The 21,060-nt window shown below is 39.9% G+C and overlaps 1 protein-coding gene across 1 annotated transcript in view; it reads right to left on the reverse strand.

Moving 5' to 3' along the window:
• The window catches only part of LOC149470393 (fibrocystin-L-like), a 221,387-nt gene that overhangs the window by 20,054 nt on the left and 180,273 nt on the right, over nucleotides 1–21,060 (reverse strand). Inside the window, exons 62-71 of the mRNA XM_089664462.1 lie at nucleotides 14,250–14,340; nucleotides 13,684–13,832; nucleotides 13,473–13,595; nucleotides 8,634–8,745; nucleotides 7,522–7,638; nucleotides 6,652–6,817; nucleotides 5,565–5,797; nucleotides 5,111–5,278; nucleotides 3,701–3,858; nucleotides 2,298–2,430 (exon numbers count right to left, since the gene is read on the reverse strand). Coding sequence (XP_089520588.1) covers nucleotides 2,298–2,430; nucleotides 3,701–3,858; nucleotides 5,111–5,278; nucleotides 5,565–5,797; nucleotides 6,652–6,817; nucleotides 7,522–7,638; nucleotides 8,634–8,745; nucleotides 13,473–13,595; nucleotides 13,684–13,832; nucleotides 14,250–14,340 — 1,450 coding nt within the window. The remainder of the gene's footprint in view (nucleotides 1–2,297; nucleotides 2,431–3,700; nucleotides 3,859–5,110; nucleotides 5,279–5,564; nucleotides 5,798–6,651; nucleotides 6,818–7,521; nucleotides 7,639–8,633; nucleotides 8,746–13,472; nucleotides 13,596–13,683; nucleotides 13,833–14,249; nucleotides 14,341–21,060) is intronic.

Raw genomic sequence — 21,060 nt, forward strand, 5'->3', positions numbered from 1 at the left:
TCCAGGTCTAGGCAGCCAGCTCCAATAATGCGCTGGACCCAACCCCCCAGCCCAACTCCTTACCACCCCAGTTGCTCCATGTCCCGATCCTGCAGCCTCCTGGAGATGTGATATAAGTATCCTGGGGGCTGCAGGACTCAGTACACCTCAGTCTAGCCTAGGACAGAATGATGTTAGAAGCAAGGCTACATTTTTAAAAAAATTTAAAAAAAAACCTGTGTTTAATATAACAAATTAACAATTCTGTCTCAATTCCTAATACTGGAAAGGTTTCTAATTTTCCAATTGGCTGATCTTGTAACCCAATCAGAATGATTTGTTAATTACATCTGCCCTGCTTTATGATAACTGAGGGTCAGAAGTAGCTATGCTGTATCCCTGGCCTCTAATTATTGTTTCATGCACAGCAGCAATACCTTCTGGGTCACTGACCTTGAACAAGTACACAGATCAGTTGTTGTGGCATCACACTGCCTTTACTTGTATACCTGTTCCAAGACAATGACTAAAAGTATTGAAACCAGAGCATCAGCATGACCGCTGGGCTGCTGGCATTTTCACAAGGAGGTCATCAATGGAATCCTCCATATTTGCTTCATAACAGATTTTCTCTAATGTCACCATAATGCTATATGCACTGTGAAAGCAATAGTTATCACACATACAGTTGCAAGAAAAAGTATGTGAACCCCTTGGGATTACGTGGAGTTTTGCATGAATTGGGCATAAAATGTGCTCTGAACGTCATCTAAGTCACAACAATAGAAGAACACAGTCTGCTGAACATAATAATATACAAACATTTGATGTTGCCATGGTTTAATTGCACATAACATGTAAATATTCACAGTGCAGGGAGGAAAAAGTATGTGAACCTTTGGACTTAATAACTGGTTGACCCTCCTGTCGCAGCAATAACCTCAACCAAACGTTTCCTGTAGTTGCAGATCAGACCTGCACAACGATCTGGAGTAATTTTGGACCACTCCTCTTCACAAAACTGTTTCAGTGTAGCAATATTCTTGGGATGTCTGGTGTGAATCGCTCTCTTAAGGTCATGCCACAGCATTTCAATGGGGTTGAGGTCAGGACTCTGACTGGGCCACTCCAGAAGGTGTATTCTGTGCTGTTGCAGCCATTGTTTTGTTGAAATACTTGTATGCTTTGGGTCATTGTCCTGTTGCATCACCCATCCTCTGGGGAGCTTCAGTTGGCGGACAGATGCTCGTACGTTTTCCTGCAAAATGTCTTGATAAACTCTGGAATTCATTTTCCCATCAATGACAACAATCCGTCCAGGCCCTGAGGCAGCAAAGCAGCCCCAAACCATGATGCTCCCTCCGCCATGTTTTACAGTGGGGATGAGGTTTGATGTGGGTGTGCTGTGCCTTTTTTTCTCCACACATAGTGTTGTGTGTTCTTCCCAAACAACTCAATCTTGCTTTCATCTGTCCACAGTATATTTTGCCAGTAGTGCTGTGGAACATCCAGGTGCTCTTTTGCAAACTTCAAACGTGCTGCAATATTCTTTTTGGACAGCAATGGCTTCCTCTGTGGTGTCCTCCCATGTACTCCATTCTTGTTTAATGTTTTCCTTATTGTAAATGTGTCAACAAAAATGTTAGCATGTGCCAGAGATTTCTGTAGGTCTTTAGCTGACACTCTGGGATTCTTCTTTACCTCATGCAGCATTCTGCGCTGTGCTCTTGCAGTCATTTTTACAGGACGACCACGCCTAGGGAGAGTAGCAACAGTGCTAAACTTTCTCCATTTGTAGACAGTCTGTCTTACCATGGACACATGAACATCAAGGCTTTTGGAGATACTTTTGTAACCCTTTCCAGCTTCATGCAAGTCAACAATTCTTGATCGTAGGTCTTCTGAGAGCTCTTTTCTGCGAGGCATGGTTCACATCAGACAGTGCTTCTTGAAACCAGTAAACGCAAAACAGGTGTGTGTTTTTTAAGGGCAGGACAGCTGTCAGCAACACATCCAATATCATCACACTGATTGGAGTCAAGGTTGGCTCACTCCTGGCTCCAATTAGCTCTGGGAGAAGTCATTAAGCTAGGGCCTCACATACTTTTTCCTCCCTGCACTGTGAATGTTTACATGTTATGTGCAATTAAACCATGGCAACATCTAATGTTTGTGTAGTATTATGTTCCGCAGACTGTGTTCTTCTATTGTTGTGACTTAGATGATGTTCAGAGCACATTTTATGCCCAATTCATGCAAAACTCCACGTAATCCCAAGGGGTTCACATACTTTTTCTTGCACCTGTATACTGACTTACCTTGGTAAGTTGGAGCTTTGAGAGTAAAATCAGAAGATCCCTTCCATTCTATATTAGTTGGGTTTATATAGACATTGTTCACATAAACATCCAGACGCTGGGGATTTGAGAAATAGATTCCAGCAAGAACAGACTAAAAGAAAACAGACATTGGTATGAAAATCTGACCTATCTAATAGGACAGTGACACGGTGTAAACATAAAAGGTGAAGATCCTTCAAAAAGCTCCTTTTTGTCATAAAGGCTGCCAAAGGTGCATGTTCTAGTTTAGTGTAAGTCTAATTTTTCCTTGATCGTAGTTCAAAATTCTTTCCAAGGTTAATCCAGTGGATAATCCAATGACATCGCAAGTCATTCCCCCACTGCTGAACTGAATGATACTCATGCATGCAGTACTGTAATACTTTAGGCCCAGGTGATATTATGACACCATCCAAGTGAATGAATCCTTGACAACCTATGCTTAGATGAAGGGGTTTGAGGGACTTCGGCCATCATTCAACCCTGAGGACGGAAGAACATCTAGTGATGGAAAATAATTACTGAAGGGGACAATGCTGAATTGAGGGTGAGTATTGCAGCAAGTGCTTCTTTTTATGTTACCTTTTAAATGGCTATTTTTTGTTTTTGGGTGAAATTGTACTTTAAATTAAGTTATTACCTGAAACAACCTACGTTTCTCCATGTTCCCTTCAGTGTTGCTCACATAATTAAAAAAAAATTAAGAATTTTCTTACAGGATCTCTGATGAAGAGTAGGCTCATCCATTCTAAACTTTAACTGTCCCCTTTAACAGATATCACTATGTATGCATATGGTTTTGTTTAAGTGAGTAGCACTTGGGGGGAGCCTAAAGCAGAATTTTCTCCAGTAAAGGTGACTGTTTCCTTATCCATTTCAGCAAGACTTTATGTAAACATTTGAGTATAGACCACATTAAAATTCAATTCAACAATTCCACCTTTCTGTCACACCTTGGAAGTCAATATAAAAAATAGACACCCTTCAGTAACAATAGATCCCCAGCAGCCAGCATCAATAGACCATAGAACACTCCCCAGCATCCCTTGCCATTACATACATTCATTGCTGGGGGTGTCAGAACTGCATTCCCCCATGTTCAAAAAAATCCCTGGCTGGTCTTCATTGTGGCTTCAAAAACATGTAGCACACCTTCTATGTCTCTAGAAATACTCTCTAATCAGTTTGGGAAGGTGTATAGCCATCAGTACAGCTCCAGCATATGATAAAAACATATGTTGATATATTCAAAATCCTGTGTAACCGCAGGGGCAAAAAAAACAAAAAATCTTATGTATCCTATTTATTAAGGTCATCCATAACAGTCAATAAGGGAGACATCATGCTCAGTTTGTACATAACTCTTTTGCTGGTGAACTTACTTTGGAGTCATCTGTGTTGAGTAGCTTAAGACGCATTTTCTGGGGACTGGTGCTAGTAAAATATATATCAAATGACTTGTTTGTTGCCACTATGGAGTGAAACAAAGAAACTCTTTTTTGACAGGTGTATCCACTGCACCAGCCGTGGTCTTGGGGCCCTGTAAGAAGACCAAAGTATTTATCTGTATGGGCAACCAACACAATACATTTACTTTGGCAGGAGATGCCACAAGCACAACAAGTTATATATTTTAATTAGATTCCAACTTTAATATTTAAGCTGACAATTTCCAGGGCACTTTTAATTCTTATTGGAGGCTATAGGGAAACAATCACAGCTCTCAGTACTGAAATGTTCACATATGAGATCTGCAGAGAACAGATTACTTGTTGTATTTTATAATCAGATTTTTAATCTGAGTGAGGCATTAATGAGCCTTATCATGGGATTCCAAATCCCATGAAAATGTGCTGCAATACAATACAGAAGTGTATTCTTGCGGGAATTAGGATCCCCAGCATTCCCAGGATCCCAGGAGAAAGTCCAATGTCACCACGCACACCAGAAGCTAGGGTGTAATGTATTTTTTATTTTGGGGGCACTAACTAAGAAGCAGATCCATTTCTTTCAAAGTCAGTTTTAATCTGCAAGATTTATTTAAGGGAAAGCAATGCGGATTCACTGCAGGTGTGTGAGAGATAGCATCATGATCACTGGGGCAACAACTTTATGATCACTTTATCTTTTAGCTATCAAGAGGGAACTGGATAAATCTACAGTTTAAAGCTGCACTCAGGGGAAAGTAAAAATCCTCTCTTGTAGTGGGGCTGCCCCTACACTGCATAGGTTCAATTTACATTTAGAGAACTGGGAAAAGCAGTTTTTCATATCTGATTCTCTGCTCATACAGGCTCCTCCATGCTACAAGACTAGTTGCTGCAGACTCTTCTCCCTCATGCTCTGGTGGACAGATGCCCTCTGACCTCATCAAGACCAATTGGACTGCATTGGATATGGGCACGCTGAGGAACAGTTCCCTGCCTGAGAATATGGGAGCACCTTCTACTAGGGGAGCGGAGGACTGGGTTATTAAAAAAATTTTCCCCCTAGACTTAAACAAGCATTTAACCTTTGCAGTGCGGAAGAAGCTTCACTGCAAGGGAGCACGTTCACTTTCCCAGAGAGCTTTAAGTAGTAAAGCCCTTAAAGTAAAGCCCAAAAACTGTACTGTATGTGGTAGTTCAATGCTGAACCACATGACCCATTCTATTTTTTGTTTCTTTATGTTCTTCAGACTAACAGTTGATACTGTATATGAGTATTTATAAATGAGTGACTGTGTTACCTGCAACAACCAATCAAAAATGTATATTTCTTTTTGTAATCTGTATAACAACTGGAGTCCATACCATTAATGAGATCTAAATAGCCATCTCCCAACAATGCTACTGGGGAAAGTCGCCTTCTCTCTGTATCTGCATCCAGACTCTCAATGGCAAGCATCTCATAGTTCAGTCCAAAACATTTATAGGCTTCCCAGGATGACATGTACACACAAGTGCTGTCCCTGATGATTCCTTAACAAAAGACAAGCACATAGAAGCATTATTGTAAAGTATAATTTTATTTTAAACTAACAATGAGTTTCTATAATAAACATTATGAATCATGAGACAGAGGGATTCAGGTGAAAGCTACAAAATGGGGCCGTTGGCACCTTCTCAATTTTGCTGCAACCAGGAGTTGTGATTCCGGATTTTACTTACAGCATCACCTGCAGGTGAATTCTGGTATTCCGGACCAGTCAAGCAATAGTAACATGGCATTATTCAGACTACTGGATTTGTATACGTATAGAAATACCTTTAGATGGAGCCACCTGTGATACAGGTATCCGGCTTCCATTGAGACTGGTCAACATCACTTTCGGAATTCTGTAATCTCCAAGTCCCTGTCTCTTGTCTCCATTCCACTCCCATTCTGACTGTGGTACCACAGCACCTATTTGTCCCAAGAAGGAACCATCAAGATCTTTCAAGAGGGTCTTCCTCTTTGCATCACAGGTCATATCCACACAGTCTGATGGGTTCGCTTTGCTGTATTTGAAAAAATAAATAGTTCAGAGGAACCCAGAAATAAGGCCATAGATGAATACTTCTCAATTGTTTTGTATTGCACAGTACAGAGTATGTATTACCCAAGGGGATTGCAATACAAATGTACCCTATCTTCTCCTCTTACTTATGGTGACAGTGTCACACTGACCTTTAAGGCAAGTAAACCTTGCAAGGCAAAGACCAGCGCTCCCCCTTCATTAAGCTGCATCAATGAGTAAATTGAAAAATGCTTGAATGGATGTGAGTGAATTACTGCATTTTTACTATAAGCCATTGGAAAGAAAATATGGGAGCATTAAATCAATTAAGTGCCCACCCAAAAGTAATATTTCGGGTACCTATGGAGCATGATAGGCTGAGCCAGCCACTACTTTCCCCAGCAGTGAGATGTGCCTGCTATAATTCTTTGACAGTTACATTAATAACAATAATAAATAGAAAAAAAAATGTAAAATATATATTTTACTTTTTTGCACTTGTCAATATATAATAAAAAAAAAAATTGAACAAAAAACTAATTAAAAGAGTGAAACAAACAAAAGTCTCACATTTAATATAACAATATATCATAAATGTATATTCTAATAATATATATATATTTTATAGGCAAATAAGTCATAAGGGTATTTACAAGTTACCAACGCATCCTGACACTACTAAATTTGGCTCTGGCACCTTGGCATCGATGACCTTAGGTCATGAAAGCGTTAAAGGTTAAACAAACCAGGTATTTTATCTCCCCAACATTTGCAATGTCCATTTTGGGTCAATTGACCCGTTAAGAGTATAGTAAAGCTGAATCATTATTATCAATGGATGAACATGCTACTTACGTCACATCTGGTCGGTGGATGAAGACTTTTTGGTCCTCCGTAGTGTCCACTAACGTCAGTCTGGAGACCTCTATTGGATGCTGCAAGTCTTCATTTTCAGGGTTGGTCATGAACATCACACTGGACTCTCCAGAGCACACATTTTTGTAATTCACAAATATTGTGTCTGAAAATGAAACAATGCTCTTATTAAATGTTTGTCTGTAAAAGACATAAAATACATAAAATATTATAAAGTACATGACAGAAAAAAATCAAAAGAACACTTAAAAGGGCTCCAGGCAAGTAACAACATAATAAAGTTACTTCAATTATTAATTAATTATAATTGAGATTTAATAATAATAATTATTATTTAATAGAGAAACCCTGTGTTGAACTGCTGCTGTAAAGAACACTCAATCATGTGCAAGGAAAATAAATAAAATTAATTTTTGCATGTTCATGATGGGACGAAAGAAGTCATCAGAGCTTCACCTCATTGTGTGATTGAGCTTATGATTTATTCCTGGAGAATTGATTATAATTCCTGTTTTGCAAGGAGACAAAAATTGACACATCCCCGCTGTCAGTCGAAAGATTTGTGTTGTTTACCAACACAAATCTTTCTCCTGTCACCAGCTCCGATGTTCGGTGGGTCCCGGTCATGAATCACCAGTTGGGACCCGCTGATTGGCATGTCAGGGAGCCAATGACAGCATGATTTAGAAGGCACGCGTGTCCCCTTACCCCTACATATACACGTGATTTTGCACAGGCAGCCCACACTGTAGCAGTAAAGCTTCAGTGCACAGTCGGCAAGTGGTTAAAAACAACATGCATATGAACATAGGAGCGGCTATGAACATATAAGGTCCTATGAAAGATTACCTTCCACGGTCATTAGTCCATTGATTGCATTGTAGCTCATAATTCCTGCCATCGGGTGCCCTGGGGCCAAGTTATGACCAGAGGCAAAGGTTGGCCAGCAGATGCCACTTCTGCCTCCTGTTGGAGAAACAAAACAATACATAGCACATCTTGTATCTATACACTTACAAAATAAAAGAAGAAAAATGCTAATTCCCAAAACAGATTGTATTATGCCATATAGCAACTTGCTTTTATTGACATAAGCAGCTGTATCTATAGATATAACCCACAGCATCAACTGCTGGTAAAACATTATGTTTACACAATTATTCCCTTGCAACAGCTCTGGATATAATCCATCAATGCTCATTGGTCATACTTTCCTTTCTGTCAATAATTATCCATATTATAAACACAGGAGAAAACATGGTAGTCCCAAGTACAGGCAAAAGGGAAAAAATTGTTTACAACATCTTAATCCTGAGCCCAAAAAATCTAAGTTATATCAATAAAGTGGTTCTAAAGGCTAAACATGTTTTTCCATGCATTAAGGCAAAAAAATGTCCCAGTAATTGTATCGCCCCCTCACCCCCCGTATACTTAACTGAGTCTTCACTTGATCCAGCACCACTCCAGACCCACTTATTCAAAGTTTACCTAAAGGCAAACATTGTTTTTTTGTTTTGGACACTGAAGAGGGATTTGACTACCTGGCATGTTTTTTTTGCTAGCTGTGCCACTTTTAGGGAGATAGGCCCTCTTTATTTGTCCTGTTATCATCGAAAGTTAGAGTAAAAGAAAGACCCAAATTTTGGGTCATCCCCAGAAAAGCATTAGAGGGTATATCTTCCAGTAGGAACACTAGGTTCTGACAATCATGGTGACAACTGGGAATTCCCTCAGTTCGGTGGCATTTCCTTACACATTCTGGCTGTGACGGGAAGTGAAGGGAAATCTCCCCGATGGGATCAATGGGACAAGAAACTGACGGGGTTATTACCCTTCCTTACTCTATCCAAAAAAAAAAAATAATGATTGCCTTTACTTCTAGGTTTTGTGCATCTGAATAAAATGTTGGGAAGACCCAACATTTTTCACTATTTTTATATCATTGTTAATTTAGAGTTTACCTGTCGGAGGTCTGCGACTGCGATGCTGGCGGGAAAGTTTAAGGTTGGGGTCACTGTCTGTGAGAATATCAGAGCAATCAAAGTTGGGGCTGCTTCCAACAAGCAGCGAATTCTGTAAAAAAGACAAAACAGTTTATCGAAAAGGGGAATTAATGAGCCACTAAACACTACTAGGTTGTTTAATAAAATAACACTATTAATACATTTGGGTGTAATAATAATAATGATAACCATCATCATCCATAAAATGTAAAAATTTCAGTAGGATGTCTACAAAACGGATTATATTAAAAGGGCAAGTTAACTTTTTCAATAAAATTGCCTGTGCAGTTGAGGGGCCCCAGTTGGCATTAATAAACTATGCATCTTTGCAAAATGTTTATTAATTTTATTGTCATACCTGTAGGCCATTTGGACTGCCTTGAAAGCCTGGCTGAAAAACTCCCAGTTAGCAATTTCCACATCCTGCCTTGCTAGGAAAATCACCCTCAGCATTACTGGAGTGAAAACCAATGTTTTTTTCACATCCTAACAACAAGGCAGGACATGATGATTGCTAACTGGGAATTGTTTCGGCTAGTCTTCCAAGGGGACCCAAATTACAGGTATGACAATAAAACTAATGAATATTTTACAGAGCTGCACAGTTTTTAATACATATGGTAGCTCCTTGATTTCGTAGACAATTTTTAGCTTGATTAGCTTATTCATATAGCTAATAACAGAATGACCTGACTGATAGGCCTTGGTAATACTCTTAATCGTGATTAGTATACACAAACACTAAAGGAGATTTTATACTGGACTTTTTTTCAGGTGGCAAAAGTACAGGCATTATAGGATAAAAAAATTATATTATTTTATTAATACATAGCTGTTACAAATCAAATATATGGCAATACATAATGTATATAGTTCCACTCATTTAGTTGAGATGGTACACATAATTATATTCTTCTTTGCTTTCCAATCCCTAATATCACCACTTACCTCACATGTTCTTTGTTGGGAAGGACACTTTCATGTATGAGAAAACCATTGATACTTATTGGCACCTTAAAAGTCCCATGTAAATATCCTTTAGTGTCTCTGTACATATTTAAATAAGAATTTAGAGAAAATATTTAAAATCCATTTTTAGTATTGGATAGAGAATGGAGAGGTTAAAAAAATGGTCAGGTTTTCAATCTCTTTACTGAACCTTGATTTGAAAACTTATGCTAAACTAATAGCGACTAGATTGAATAATATTCTCCCTCATCTAATACATCGTGACCAATCCGGTTTCGCCAAATTTTGTCAAACCTCTGATGCCACCAGACGATTGATAGATCTTATACACCACGCCGAGGTCTCTCGAACGCCTTCTCTGCTTCTATCCCTGGATGCAGAGAAGGCGTTTGATAGGGTCCATTGGAATTATCTTCATCGGGTACTACTCAAATTTGGATTTCAGGGCAATTTTAGCCCTCTATACTACCCCTTTGGCTCAGGTTTATTCCTCGAACATGTTATCGCGTCCCTTTCACATAACCAACGGAACAAGGCAAGGATGCCCATTATCGCCGTTAATTTTTAATCTTCTTATGGAACCCCTAGCAGAGCATATACACTCTAACCCAAACATAAAAGGCTTCTCTATTGTCCATCGCACCCACAGACTAAGTTTGTTTGCCGATGCCGTTATCCTTTTCATTTCCGATCCAGCTTCCTCTTTGACCAAGGTATATCATACTCTAAACTGGTTCAGCAAAGTGTCGTATTATAAAGTCAATGAAAACAAATCTGTAATATTGGATCTAGGTCTAGATGGTATCACCAGAAATATATAGCAGAATTTATTCCCCTTTGCTTGGGACGACTCTGGCATATCTTACTTAGGAATACGACTAACCAAATCAGTTAAAGGTCTGTTTCCGGCCAACTACAATCCATTTCTCTCAAAAATGCAACAAGACTTGCAATCATTACAACAACATGAGCTTTCCTGGGCTGGCAGGCTTGCTGCCTTTAAAATGTCTATTCTTCCCCAGTTGCTTTATTTATTTAGAACCCTCCCCATTCCTATCCCACGTTCATACTTCAAATCCTTACAAACCTCATTAAACAAATACATATGGCAGGGAAAGAAAGCGTGCTGTGCTGATGCAACACTTGCAAAACATCGATCAGTAGGAGGCTGTGGATATATTAACTTTAGTAATTACTATACAGCAACGATACTTTCACAACTGAGAGAATGGTTTAATACCTCATCTACTGCTACAGTGTGGAGTCAAATAGAATCTACCTACATTCAAGGAGAGAATCTAAGTGCATGGCTCCTGGGAATATCCCTAGGGATTCCGATCACACCCACTCTCCCCCCGCCTATTTTCGCGACAATCTCTGCATAGCGGATTCTCATCTGTGCTCCTTGTCCTTCCATGCAAGCAGTGATGCCTAATCTTCCTTTGCACATTTTAATACATCTTACCCCAGATATTCCTATACGCCATTTGTCCGCATGCGGCATAGCATACACTCAGGATTTTTTTAATGACTTCTCCCTTAAATCATTCATGTCTCTTCAACAAGAATACCTCCCCAATTACTTTTCACCTACCTTAGGATATCCCATTGCCTATCTAAACAATCCTACCCCTTTTACAAACTTCCTAAACCCACTTGGAACTATATCTCTCACTCCACTACTAAAACCAAAGGTATTTCACTTTTCTACAATATCTTAAACCAAAAGAAAGCATTTACTAAGGTTAAACCACTTCTCCAATGGGAGGATGATCTTGCCTACATTTATACTGAGCAACAATGGCTTCACGCATTTCAATCAATTTACCGAGCCACTTGCGGCTCAACACTATGGGAATTAACACAAAAAATATCCTTTAGATGGTATCTCACTACCATTAAAATGGTGCGATTTAATAACCACGTATCCCCTTTGTGCTGGAGGAACTGCGGGAACCCTGGGAGCTTTATTCACATCTCTTGGCGTTGTCTGCTCCTAAACAAATTTTGGTCTACAATTTTTCAAATTATATCTGCTATTTCACGGTCCTCTGTTCCCCTAAATCCTGATTTAGCGCTACTGAATTTAAATATTGACAGTATTAACCCCCATGCTAAACACTCTGTCACCCACATTCTTTTGGCAGATAGATTGAGTATCACTAGATCTTGGAAAACCTCTCATCTGCCCACTGCATTTGATGCTATCGCATTAGTTCACAGGCACTGTTCTTATGAACTTGTGATGGCCTCTAGCAAAAGTAAATATAGAAAAGTACTTGCCCTATGGCTACCTTGGCTCAGATGGTACCAAACAAACCCACCTGTGTGAACACCTCACTTTGGTAGAAAGTTCTTTAGCTGATCTCTCTAAGCTTCGACATTTTAAATGTAAAGGTTACTGTGTCACTGGTCTTTTTATGATTTTTTTTTCTCTTTTTTCTCTAATTTTATCAATGACTGTAGAATGTTTATCTACTGCATACGGGTATATCTTGTATTTTTATGTAAAAATTTCCAATAAAAATTATTGAAATATAAAAAAATGGTCAGGTTTTTACTGCTGTCTACGTCACGTCTATGCCATGGGGATTTAGAAACCTAGAGGAAAATGGATAAACAAGGAAAAAGTATTTATGTGTTTTCCTATAGTCAGCCATTACTATCATTTCAAAAAATGAATGGCATTAAGCTGTGGGCATGGTGTATATTTAAAGCTATACGTATAGTGTATGAAATACAGTATATTGGGCATGTAACAAAATACTTAGGTTATGATTTTTTGTCTAAAGTTCAAATGTTTTAGTGGAAAGCAATATATTAACAGCAATAATCTCGTCTTTCTGTCTAGTAACCATATTGAAGACTGTTCCTTTTCAGATAACAACCAAGGGGGTCTATTTTTTTCAATGTGATCATCCAAGATTTCCACAATTTTCACCCAAGATTCACCCATATTTCCAGTTGAATTTTATGTGAAAAATGGTTTGATCTTGTATAAATGTTTTGTGACTATTGGGCAAAAACTTTGGAAAATAGGCTCCTAGGTCTGACACTATGATGCAAGATAGAGGGTGACCACAAATAAAATATTTTTCAGAGTGTCAGATTTTGGCCTGCATATATTTTATTTTATTTAATTATCTACAAATAAATTTGACATTTATTCCCACGGACACTGAACAATATTATAGATTTTTTGAAATATTGAGATAAGAGAAAATGTTTTTGTTAAACTGACTTTGTCTTAAATTACCGTTTTCTGTCAAAAGGTTGTCAAAGTGGAACCTCTTGATTTTACTCATTAAACTGATTCAGTTTGCTTAAAAATACACTTATAAAAATGCTATACAAAGAGTGAGAGTTTTTGTCTGGGGTATATAGGGTAAATTTGTCTATTTCATTTAATGTACCGTACTTTATTTGAAGATTTTTCTTTTCTGTGTGTGTTTGATTGTTATTCATGCAGTTTAACTTTTTGTAAATCTAAATTTTATTTATGCTGTCTGTTAAATTTAAAGTATAAATAATGAAAATAACAAGGGGCTGTTTTTTGGCTCAGATGAAGGGGACTTCTGTAATCCACAGGAGACATTTAAAGCCAAATTTTCACCAATAAATCACAAAAAACACCTTCATTTCACCTTACTCAGTGACTCACCTTACTGAGTTGCATTTTGCCAAAACTAAATCTCACAAAAATCTCCCAACTTTGAAATTTTAAGGATATGAAGACCTTGTATTTCTCTCATCCCTATTAGACATGCATCTATTTTAGTAACACATAATTCAATTGTAATTCCAGTATCTGATGGCTGACTTTCATACCTTGATCTGAACAGTCTTATTGGAGATTACATGAGAAACTGCAGAAGGAGTGTAGACTATAGAAAGTATACCCATTCCATTGTCTGCCAGGGTCACATCAGAGATCTGCAATGAGGAACTGGTCTACAAAACACAACACAAACATCAAAGTTTAGACCGTGTTTTACAATAATGTACAACACACCTATACGTCTGTTTTTCTATAACTTACCTGGGTGTAGATTCCATAATCCCAGCATTTCCATATTAAAAACCCTCTCACAAGTGAACACACTGGAAGGCCATCTGCATTCATGTAGACACCATACAACCCACCATAAGCTTCATTGTTGTACCATGCTGGACCAGGATTAGAGAAACCTGTAACAGCAAAATAGTCAACTGTTTAACCTCTGATGACTGGTTTTAAAGAGCAACTTCACTGAACAAGTTTTCTCCCTTATGGGTGTGATCAAGGTTCTAGCAGGGCATTAAAACACATTTATCAATTGCCCATTTAGAGCCTTATGATAGCCCCTTTTAGCAAAGCATAACACCCCATCCCCATTCCTTTTCAGTTTTCATGTTGTAGGAGTCCACCTTGGATAAGCTCCAGTAATGGATGGTGTTGGCACTTACCTAGGTGGATGATGATCCTTAGCCACCAACCTCCTCCAGCGATAGTGTTTCTGTTTGGCAATTAGACTTGGAGCAGTGAAACTCAAACCATATTGATCAAAATAATAATTAAAGGAAATCTCTACATTTCTATGTAAAATATACAAATGTAATTTTCACCTGAACAAGGTTCACCATTAATTTCATATGCTGCTCGTTCAAATCCAGCCACCGTATTATTCTGTAGTACAATGTCACTGCCTTCATTAATCTAAATATGGATATTATAAAAGAAGATATACTTTTCAATTTAATATTTTGTATAATACCATTTACCTCACACACAACACAACTCAAACCTTGGTAAAATGTAAGGCTTTGGGGAAGTTGTACCCCATACACAAACTTTAAATCTAAATGTGCACTCCTTTGCCTTTAAGAGGGGTGGCTCCCTCAGGTCCACCTGCCCTTGATCTATCCATTAAATGCATGTGCCTCTACTATGGGGACTCACAAATTTTAGAGTTAGGACCACAGATGATCAGGTTGCCGTGTCGTGGCTCTGTGGCTTACGTATGTATTTGCAAATGTGTGCTAACTAAACCCCTGTTATAAACGCATACTGTTAGACAGGTTAATTCGGTTGTTAGCAAGCTGGCTGGCAAGTTGTCCAAGAACATTGTTCTCTCCCTCTTTTTTCACTATGTGATGCCTGTTTATGTGTCCTTGCTTCATAAGCCAGTTATAGACTTGGGCGGGTGGCCACTTTTATGCATATTTGGGGAAGTTGTACCCCATACACAAACTTTAAATCTAAATGTTCAGTAACAAAGCACATAACATGGAAACACCAAGACACAGATAAATAATTACATGTGGTGAAATGTGAATGTGGTGAAATGTGAATGTGGTGAAATGCCACTATTGTACAAGGAATACCCAATCATGTGCATGAAAAGTAAAAAACCCCACAAAACTGTATTTTGACAGATACTTTGAATGGATGATTAAAGTCAGCAGAGCTTCACCTCATCCATGAAGCTCTGGGGAAAGTTCCCTTGCAAAGTGAATAATCTATTTGCCATTAGTAAATTAACCCCATTGGGTTCATGTTACATCTAGAATCAGTTAGCCTTAGTCTTCCAGGTCTTAAGAGGGGGTCCTTAACATCCATTCCTCCAAGCCTTACCCAGATGTCCAAGCTTAAAGGATTTATTAAAGTGGAGCTCCACCCAAAAAGGGGAAGTTCCGCTTTAAGGACTGCTCCCCTGCTCCCCATTAAGGATTGGCATCTTTGGGGAGCGAGGGGGGGGAAGCGGGTACCCGAATTTGACAGGTACCCACTGCCACTTCCGGTCCGATCATCACTGCGATCGGAAACAGAAGGTGTCCTCCCTCCCTGTAGTCTTTTGGGACACGTGACAGGTCCCAGAAGACTACAGGTCCATTCACGAAGCGCAGCTCTACTCGCGCATGCGCAGTGGGTACCCGGCTGTGAAGCCGCAAGCTATCACAGCCGGGTGCCCACATGGAAGATGCCAGCCTCCTGGAATACAGGACGGCCAGTGAAATGAGCAGTGGGGGACACACCACGGGACCAAGGGACAGGTAAGTGGCTGTTTTTTAAAAGTCAGCAGCTACAGTTTTTGTAGCTGCTGACTTTTATTTTTTGATAGGTCGAAGGAACTGCACTTTAAACTATGCAGCACAATACATGCAAAGGATGAACACACTGTCAGGTTTAAATACTGCAGCACATGCACCTGTCAATGGCTGGCCCACGAAGGAGTAATGACAGCATTCCAAACCAGTGAAGGAGATAGTAGACAGCCAAGAAATATTTGTAATTTCTGGCAGCTGAGGATTTACACAATGCTTCCCATAAATTATTCATTTTACCTGGACAGTCTCTATTTTTAGACTTTATACTGAAAAGGTATCAGTTAATATTTTCCAGGCCAACAAAATGTAGGTGACACTGGTCTGTCTATCATAGAACTAATATATTTCTAGCAAAAACAGGCGATGTCTTAGGAACATCTCTACATCATGCTACCGATAGTCTTCATTTATGACTGCTGGTACACAATACCAGGGAACAAGAAGGGTCCGAGGAGGGGGTTGATCTGGATATAAAAAGATGTTTGATGAGTAATTTTGGTGGCCTCCTTCAACAAGTGCTAAATAGATGCATATATTCAAACCATATAAAATAATAGGTAACAAAGAAACACACAGGATGATACAAAGGCAAAAAAAAGATAATTAGATGATAGCTTGTCTAAAGAAATACGTTTTTAGATTTGATTTGAATGAGTTTAGAGAAGATGACTCTCTGATGTTCGTTGGAAGTGAATTCCAGAGTTTTGGAGCATAGCAGCATAAGGTTCTGTCTCCCAGTTAGTGTAGGTGAGTAGGGGGGCACAGAAGACCAGAATTTGAGGAGCGGAGGTTACGAGGTTGGGGTAATTTGATAAAAGTTCAGACTGATAATGGGGTGCCAAGCCTTGAAGGGCCTTCTAGGTGAGCAAGAGAATCTTAACACTTTCCCGCCCAGCCTATAGCAGATTGATGGCCGGGCGGGACACTCCCCGTTGTGACTGGGAGTCATATGATGTTCTGTCAAAAGCAGCCACTCACATGCCGCAAAGCCACGCAGCAACGTGATCTGTCACCGGCTGTGACACAGTCGATGACATATCACTACACCGGCCAGTTGCCAGTGTCATGTGACCGCTTTGACCAATCAAAGCAGATCACATGTCAAATGTATACATTGGATGGCTTCCTGTCATGCCATTCATTGTATACAATTGTTGATAGCTGTGATTGACCAAAGCTGTCACATGGTACAGACAGGGCCAATCACAGCCCATCTGTATCATGTGATGAGCTTTACCCAATCACAGCTGATTACAACAAAAGACTGAATGAATCAGTTTCATTCAGTAACAATGATTGCAAATATCAATGAAATACAGTACATTGGTACTAGCAATCATAATGTGTAAAAAAAAATCCTGATCACTTGCCCAGAGTAGTTCAATGTAACTATGGTAACATTGTATTGCTTTGATTACAGTGTGTTGAAAGAAAATATTAATGTAATACAAAATAAAAAAAAAATAGAAACATTTGAAAAAATAAAAAATTATTATTTTTATGTATTTTAACATACTGTCACCAGTCAGTGTCCCTGATCACCACCACACCAGTTATATAATCACACTGTACTGGACTGGTGACAATATGTAAAAAAACAAAACATAAATTGTGATTTTGTTTTTTTATTTCTACATTTTATAAAAAAATTGTAACAAAAAACTGCAACCTCCAAAAAACTCACCATGCCTCTAACTAAATACCTTGGACTGTCTATTTTCCAAAAATGGGTAATTTGGGGGGTATTTGTACTCTGCTGGCGTTTTCGGGCCTCAAGAAATGAGATTGACAGTCAGCACATTAATTGATCGATTGTCAGATATATACCATATTTTTCGCTCCATAACATGCATCTTTTTCCCCCCACAAAATGGGTGAAAATGTCTGTGTGTCTTATGGGGCGAATATGGAGCGGCCAGCCTGGTATTCCCCCCATTGCTGCCGCCGTGTTAGAATACCAAGCCGGCCGCTCGGCTCTACTGTGCAAAAGAACCTGCTCCTCGGTCCAGCGGTGTCCTGCTTTCACCGGCCGTCTTCTCTCCCTTGCACCGGCATCTTCAGTGCGGGCACCCGGCTGTGACAGCTTGTGGCTTCACAGCCTGGTGCCCACTGCGCATGTGCGAGAAGTGCTGCACTTTGTGAATGGCCCTGTAGTCTTCTGGGACCTGTCACATGTCCCAAAAGACTACAGGGAGGGAGGGGGGAGGACAGCTCTGCGGAAGTGGGAGCTGGTTATGTCCTGTACTATGTCCGCAGTCTCTGGTCATGTCCTGTACTGTGTCCGCAGTCTCTAGTCATCTCCTGTACTGTGTCCACAGTCTCTGGTCATCCCCTGTACTGTGTCCGCAGTCTCTGGTCATCTCCTGTACTATGTCCGCAGTCTCCGGTCATTTCCTGTACTATGTCTGCAGTCTCTGGTCATCTCCTGTACTATGTCCGCAGTCTCTGGTCATCTCCTGTGCTATGTCCGCAGTCTCTGGTCATTTTCTCTGGTCATTTCCTGTACTATGTCCGCAGTCTCTGGTCATCTCCTGTACTATGTCCGTACTCTCTGGTCATCTCCTGTACTGTGTCCGCAGTCTCTGATCATCTCCTGTACTATGTCGACAGTCTCTGGTCATCTCCTGTACTATGTGCGCAGTCTCTGGTCATTTTCTCTGGTCATTTCCTGTACTATGTCCGCAGTCTCTGGTCATCTCCTGTACTATGTCCACAGTCTCTGGTCATTTCCTGTACTATGTCCGCAGTCTCTGGTCATCTCCTGTACTATGTCCGCAGTCTCTGGTCATCTCCTGTACTATGTCCGCAGTCTCTGGTCATCTCCTGTACTGTGTCCGCAGTCTCTGGTCATCTCCTGTACTGTGTCCGCAGTCTCTGGTCATCTCCTGTACTATGTCCGCAGTCTCTGGTCATCTCCTGTACTATGCCTGCAGTCCATTGGTTCAGAATATTTTTTGTCTTGTTTTCCTCCTCTAAAATCTAGGTGCGTCTTATGGTCAGGTGTGTCTTATGGAGCGAAAAATAAGGTATACCATGATTTGTGGACTCTATAACTGTCCTACAGACTAAATAATATACGTACAATAATTTGGGGTATTTTCACCAAAGAAATGTAGCAGAATACATTGTGACCTAAATTTATGAAGAAATGTTATTTATTTGCAAACTTTTATAACAAAAAGTGACAGGTCTTTTTTTGTTTATTTAACAAAAAATAAAAAACTCACATGATTAAATACCACCAAAAGAAAGCTCTATTTGTGTGCAAAAAAATGATAGTTTTTTAATGGGGACAGTGTTTCATGACCGCTCAACAGTCATTCAAAGTGCGACAACACCAAAAGCTGAAAATTGGCCTGGGCAGGAAGGGGGTAAAGGGGTGCCCGGTATTGAAGTGGTTAAAGTCTATGCAAAATCTGACAGATAGCCAGTGCAAGGACACCAGGATAGGGGTAATATGGTCACTTGTACTGGACTTAGAGAATTCTGGCTGCAGAATCATGTACATATTGTAGTCGAATAAGAGTGGATTTAGGTACCTGAGCTAGTAGAGCATTGCTGTAGTCAAGTTGGGAGAACACAAATGTATGCATCAGCTTTTCAGCTACAGTGCATGGCTCAATGCACACTGTTGTTTTGATAACGCTGGTAATGTTAGCTGTGTAAAGTCACATTAAAAATGTGACATTTTCAGCTTTTATCATTCTTGTAATAGCGTTTAGTGGCGTTTTGTCAGGTTTAGCGTTGGCTTTCCGCATTTGCGTTTTTAGCATTTTTTTACCCAAAAAAAATTTTTTTTGGGCAAAAAAAGTCCAAAAACGCCAGTTATCAGTGTTTTACCATGGTTTACTGCTCTTTTTCAGCATTAGAGCGTTTTTACAGCTAAAAAACTCCTCTAGAAACACACTAGTCCTGGGTTATTTTCCAGCCAAAAAATGTCCCTGCCAAAAAACGTTGCTTACAGTCTATGTGTGCATGGACACATAGGATAACATGCTGGGGGGTTTACTAGCTTTAGAAAAAACGTCAAAAGCCAAAAACAGCCGCTGTAAAAATGTCAAAAACAGCCGCTGTAAAAGTGTACATGAGGACTCGTAGGACGCAGCCAAGCAATGTTTCTTAAAGCGGAACTCCACCCAAAAGTGGAAGTTCCGCTTTAAGGACTGCTCCCCCGCTCCCCCCATTAAGGATTGGCACCTTTGGGGGGTGGGTACCCACATTTGACAGGTAGCGGCTCCCAATTGCTGTCAGACTGCCTAGGCGATCGGAAACGGAAGGTGTCCTCCCTCTTTCCCTCCCCGTAGTCTTCTGGGACACGTGACAGGTCCCAGAAGACTACAGGACCATTCAGGAAGTGCAGCGCTACTCATGCATGCGCAGTGGGTACCCAGCAGTGAAGCCGCAAGCAGTCACAGCCGGGTGCCCACACTGAAGATGCCGGCCTCCAGGAATCCAGGATGGCAGGTGAAACGGGCTGCGAGGGACACACCACGTGACCGAGGGACAGGTAAGTGGCTGTTTTTTAAAAGTCAGCAGCTACAGTTTTTGTAGATGCTGACTTTTATTTTTGACAGGCTTAGTGGAACTCCGCTTTAAGTAGAAAAAAATATGTTCTCACATTTTGTATATGTGGATTAAAGGTTAAGCTAGCATCAAATATCACCCCTAGATTTTTCAATTTAGACTGAAGCTCAAGTTCAGTGACATCGATAGATAAACTACCAGGACTGGCCTTACACGATTTATGGGGAGGTGCCGATAAGCATGACTTCAGTCTTGTCACAGTTTAATTGAAGGAAATTTTCCAAATTTTGATATCACAAATATAGTTAGATAGGAAAGAAGCAGCCAAAGCAGAATTTGGTTTCGGATCTAAAATCTTCATGAGTTCTGTCATATTTTTGGTAATTTGGAGAAGCTTTGATCCCAAAACAAAATAATGTGAATGTGAAATTCAATACATTTGATATGTAATATATTGTGATAATCAGTTTGTGGCGGCTGTGAAGGTTAGGCTCTATTAAGTAAGAAGCAAAGCATCTGTTATTTGCCATAATGGTAGTTATGACAGTGTGCAGTCTCCAGAGCTCCAGGAATTAACTGACAAAATGAAGCCGGGGGAACCAGGGCAAAAGGTGGCCTATGGATAGCATTTCGGGAATGCTGCCCTCCTCAGACAGGGTATCAACAACTGGAAAAAGAGCAAACAGGTGGTGCAAACACCTAGTCCATTATCCAAGGTTTATTTAAAAAGTCAAAAAGACAAAAACATAATCACAGATACAGCATGTTTGTAAAGCTTAATATGAGAACTGAGATAGCCACAGCA

The sequence above is a fragment of the Staurois parvus genome, unplaced genomic scaffold (genome assembly GCF_062004578.1).
Source record: "Staurois parvus isolate SC_StPar_1 unplaced genomic scaffold, SC_StPar_1.0 ptg000047l, whole genome shotgun sequence".
Classification (NCBI taxonomy): domain Eukaryota; kingdom Metazoa; phylum Chordata; class Amphibia; order Anura; family Ranidae; genus Staurois; species Staurois parvus.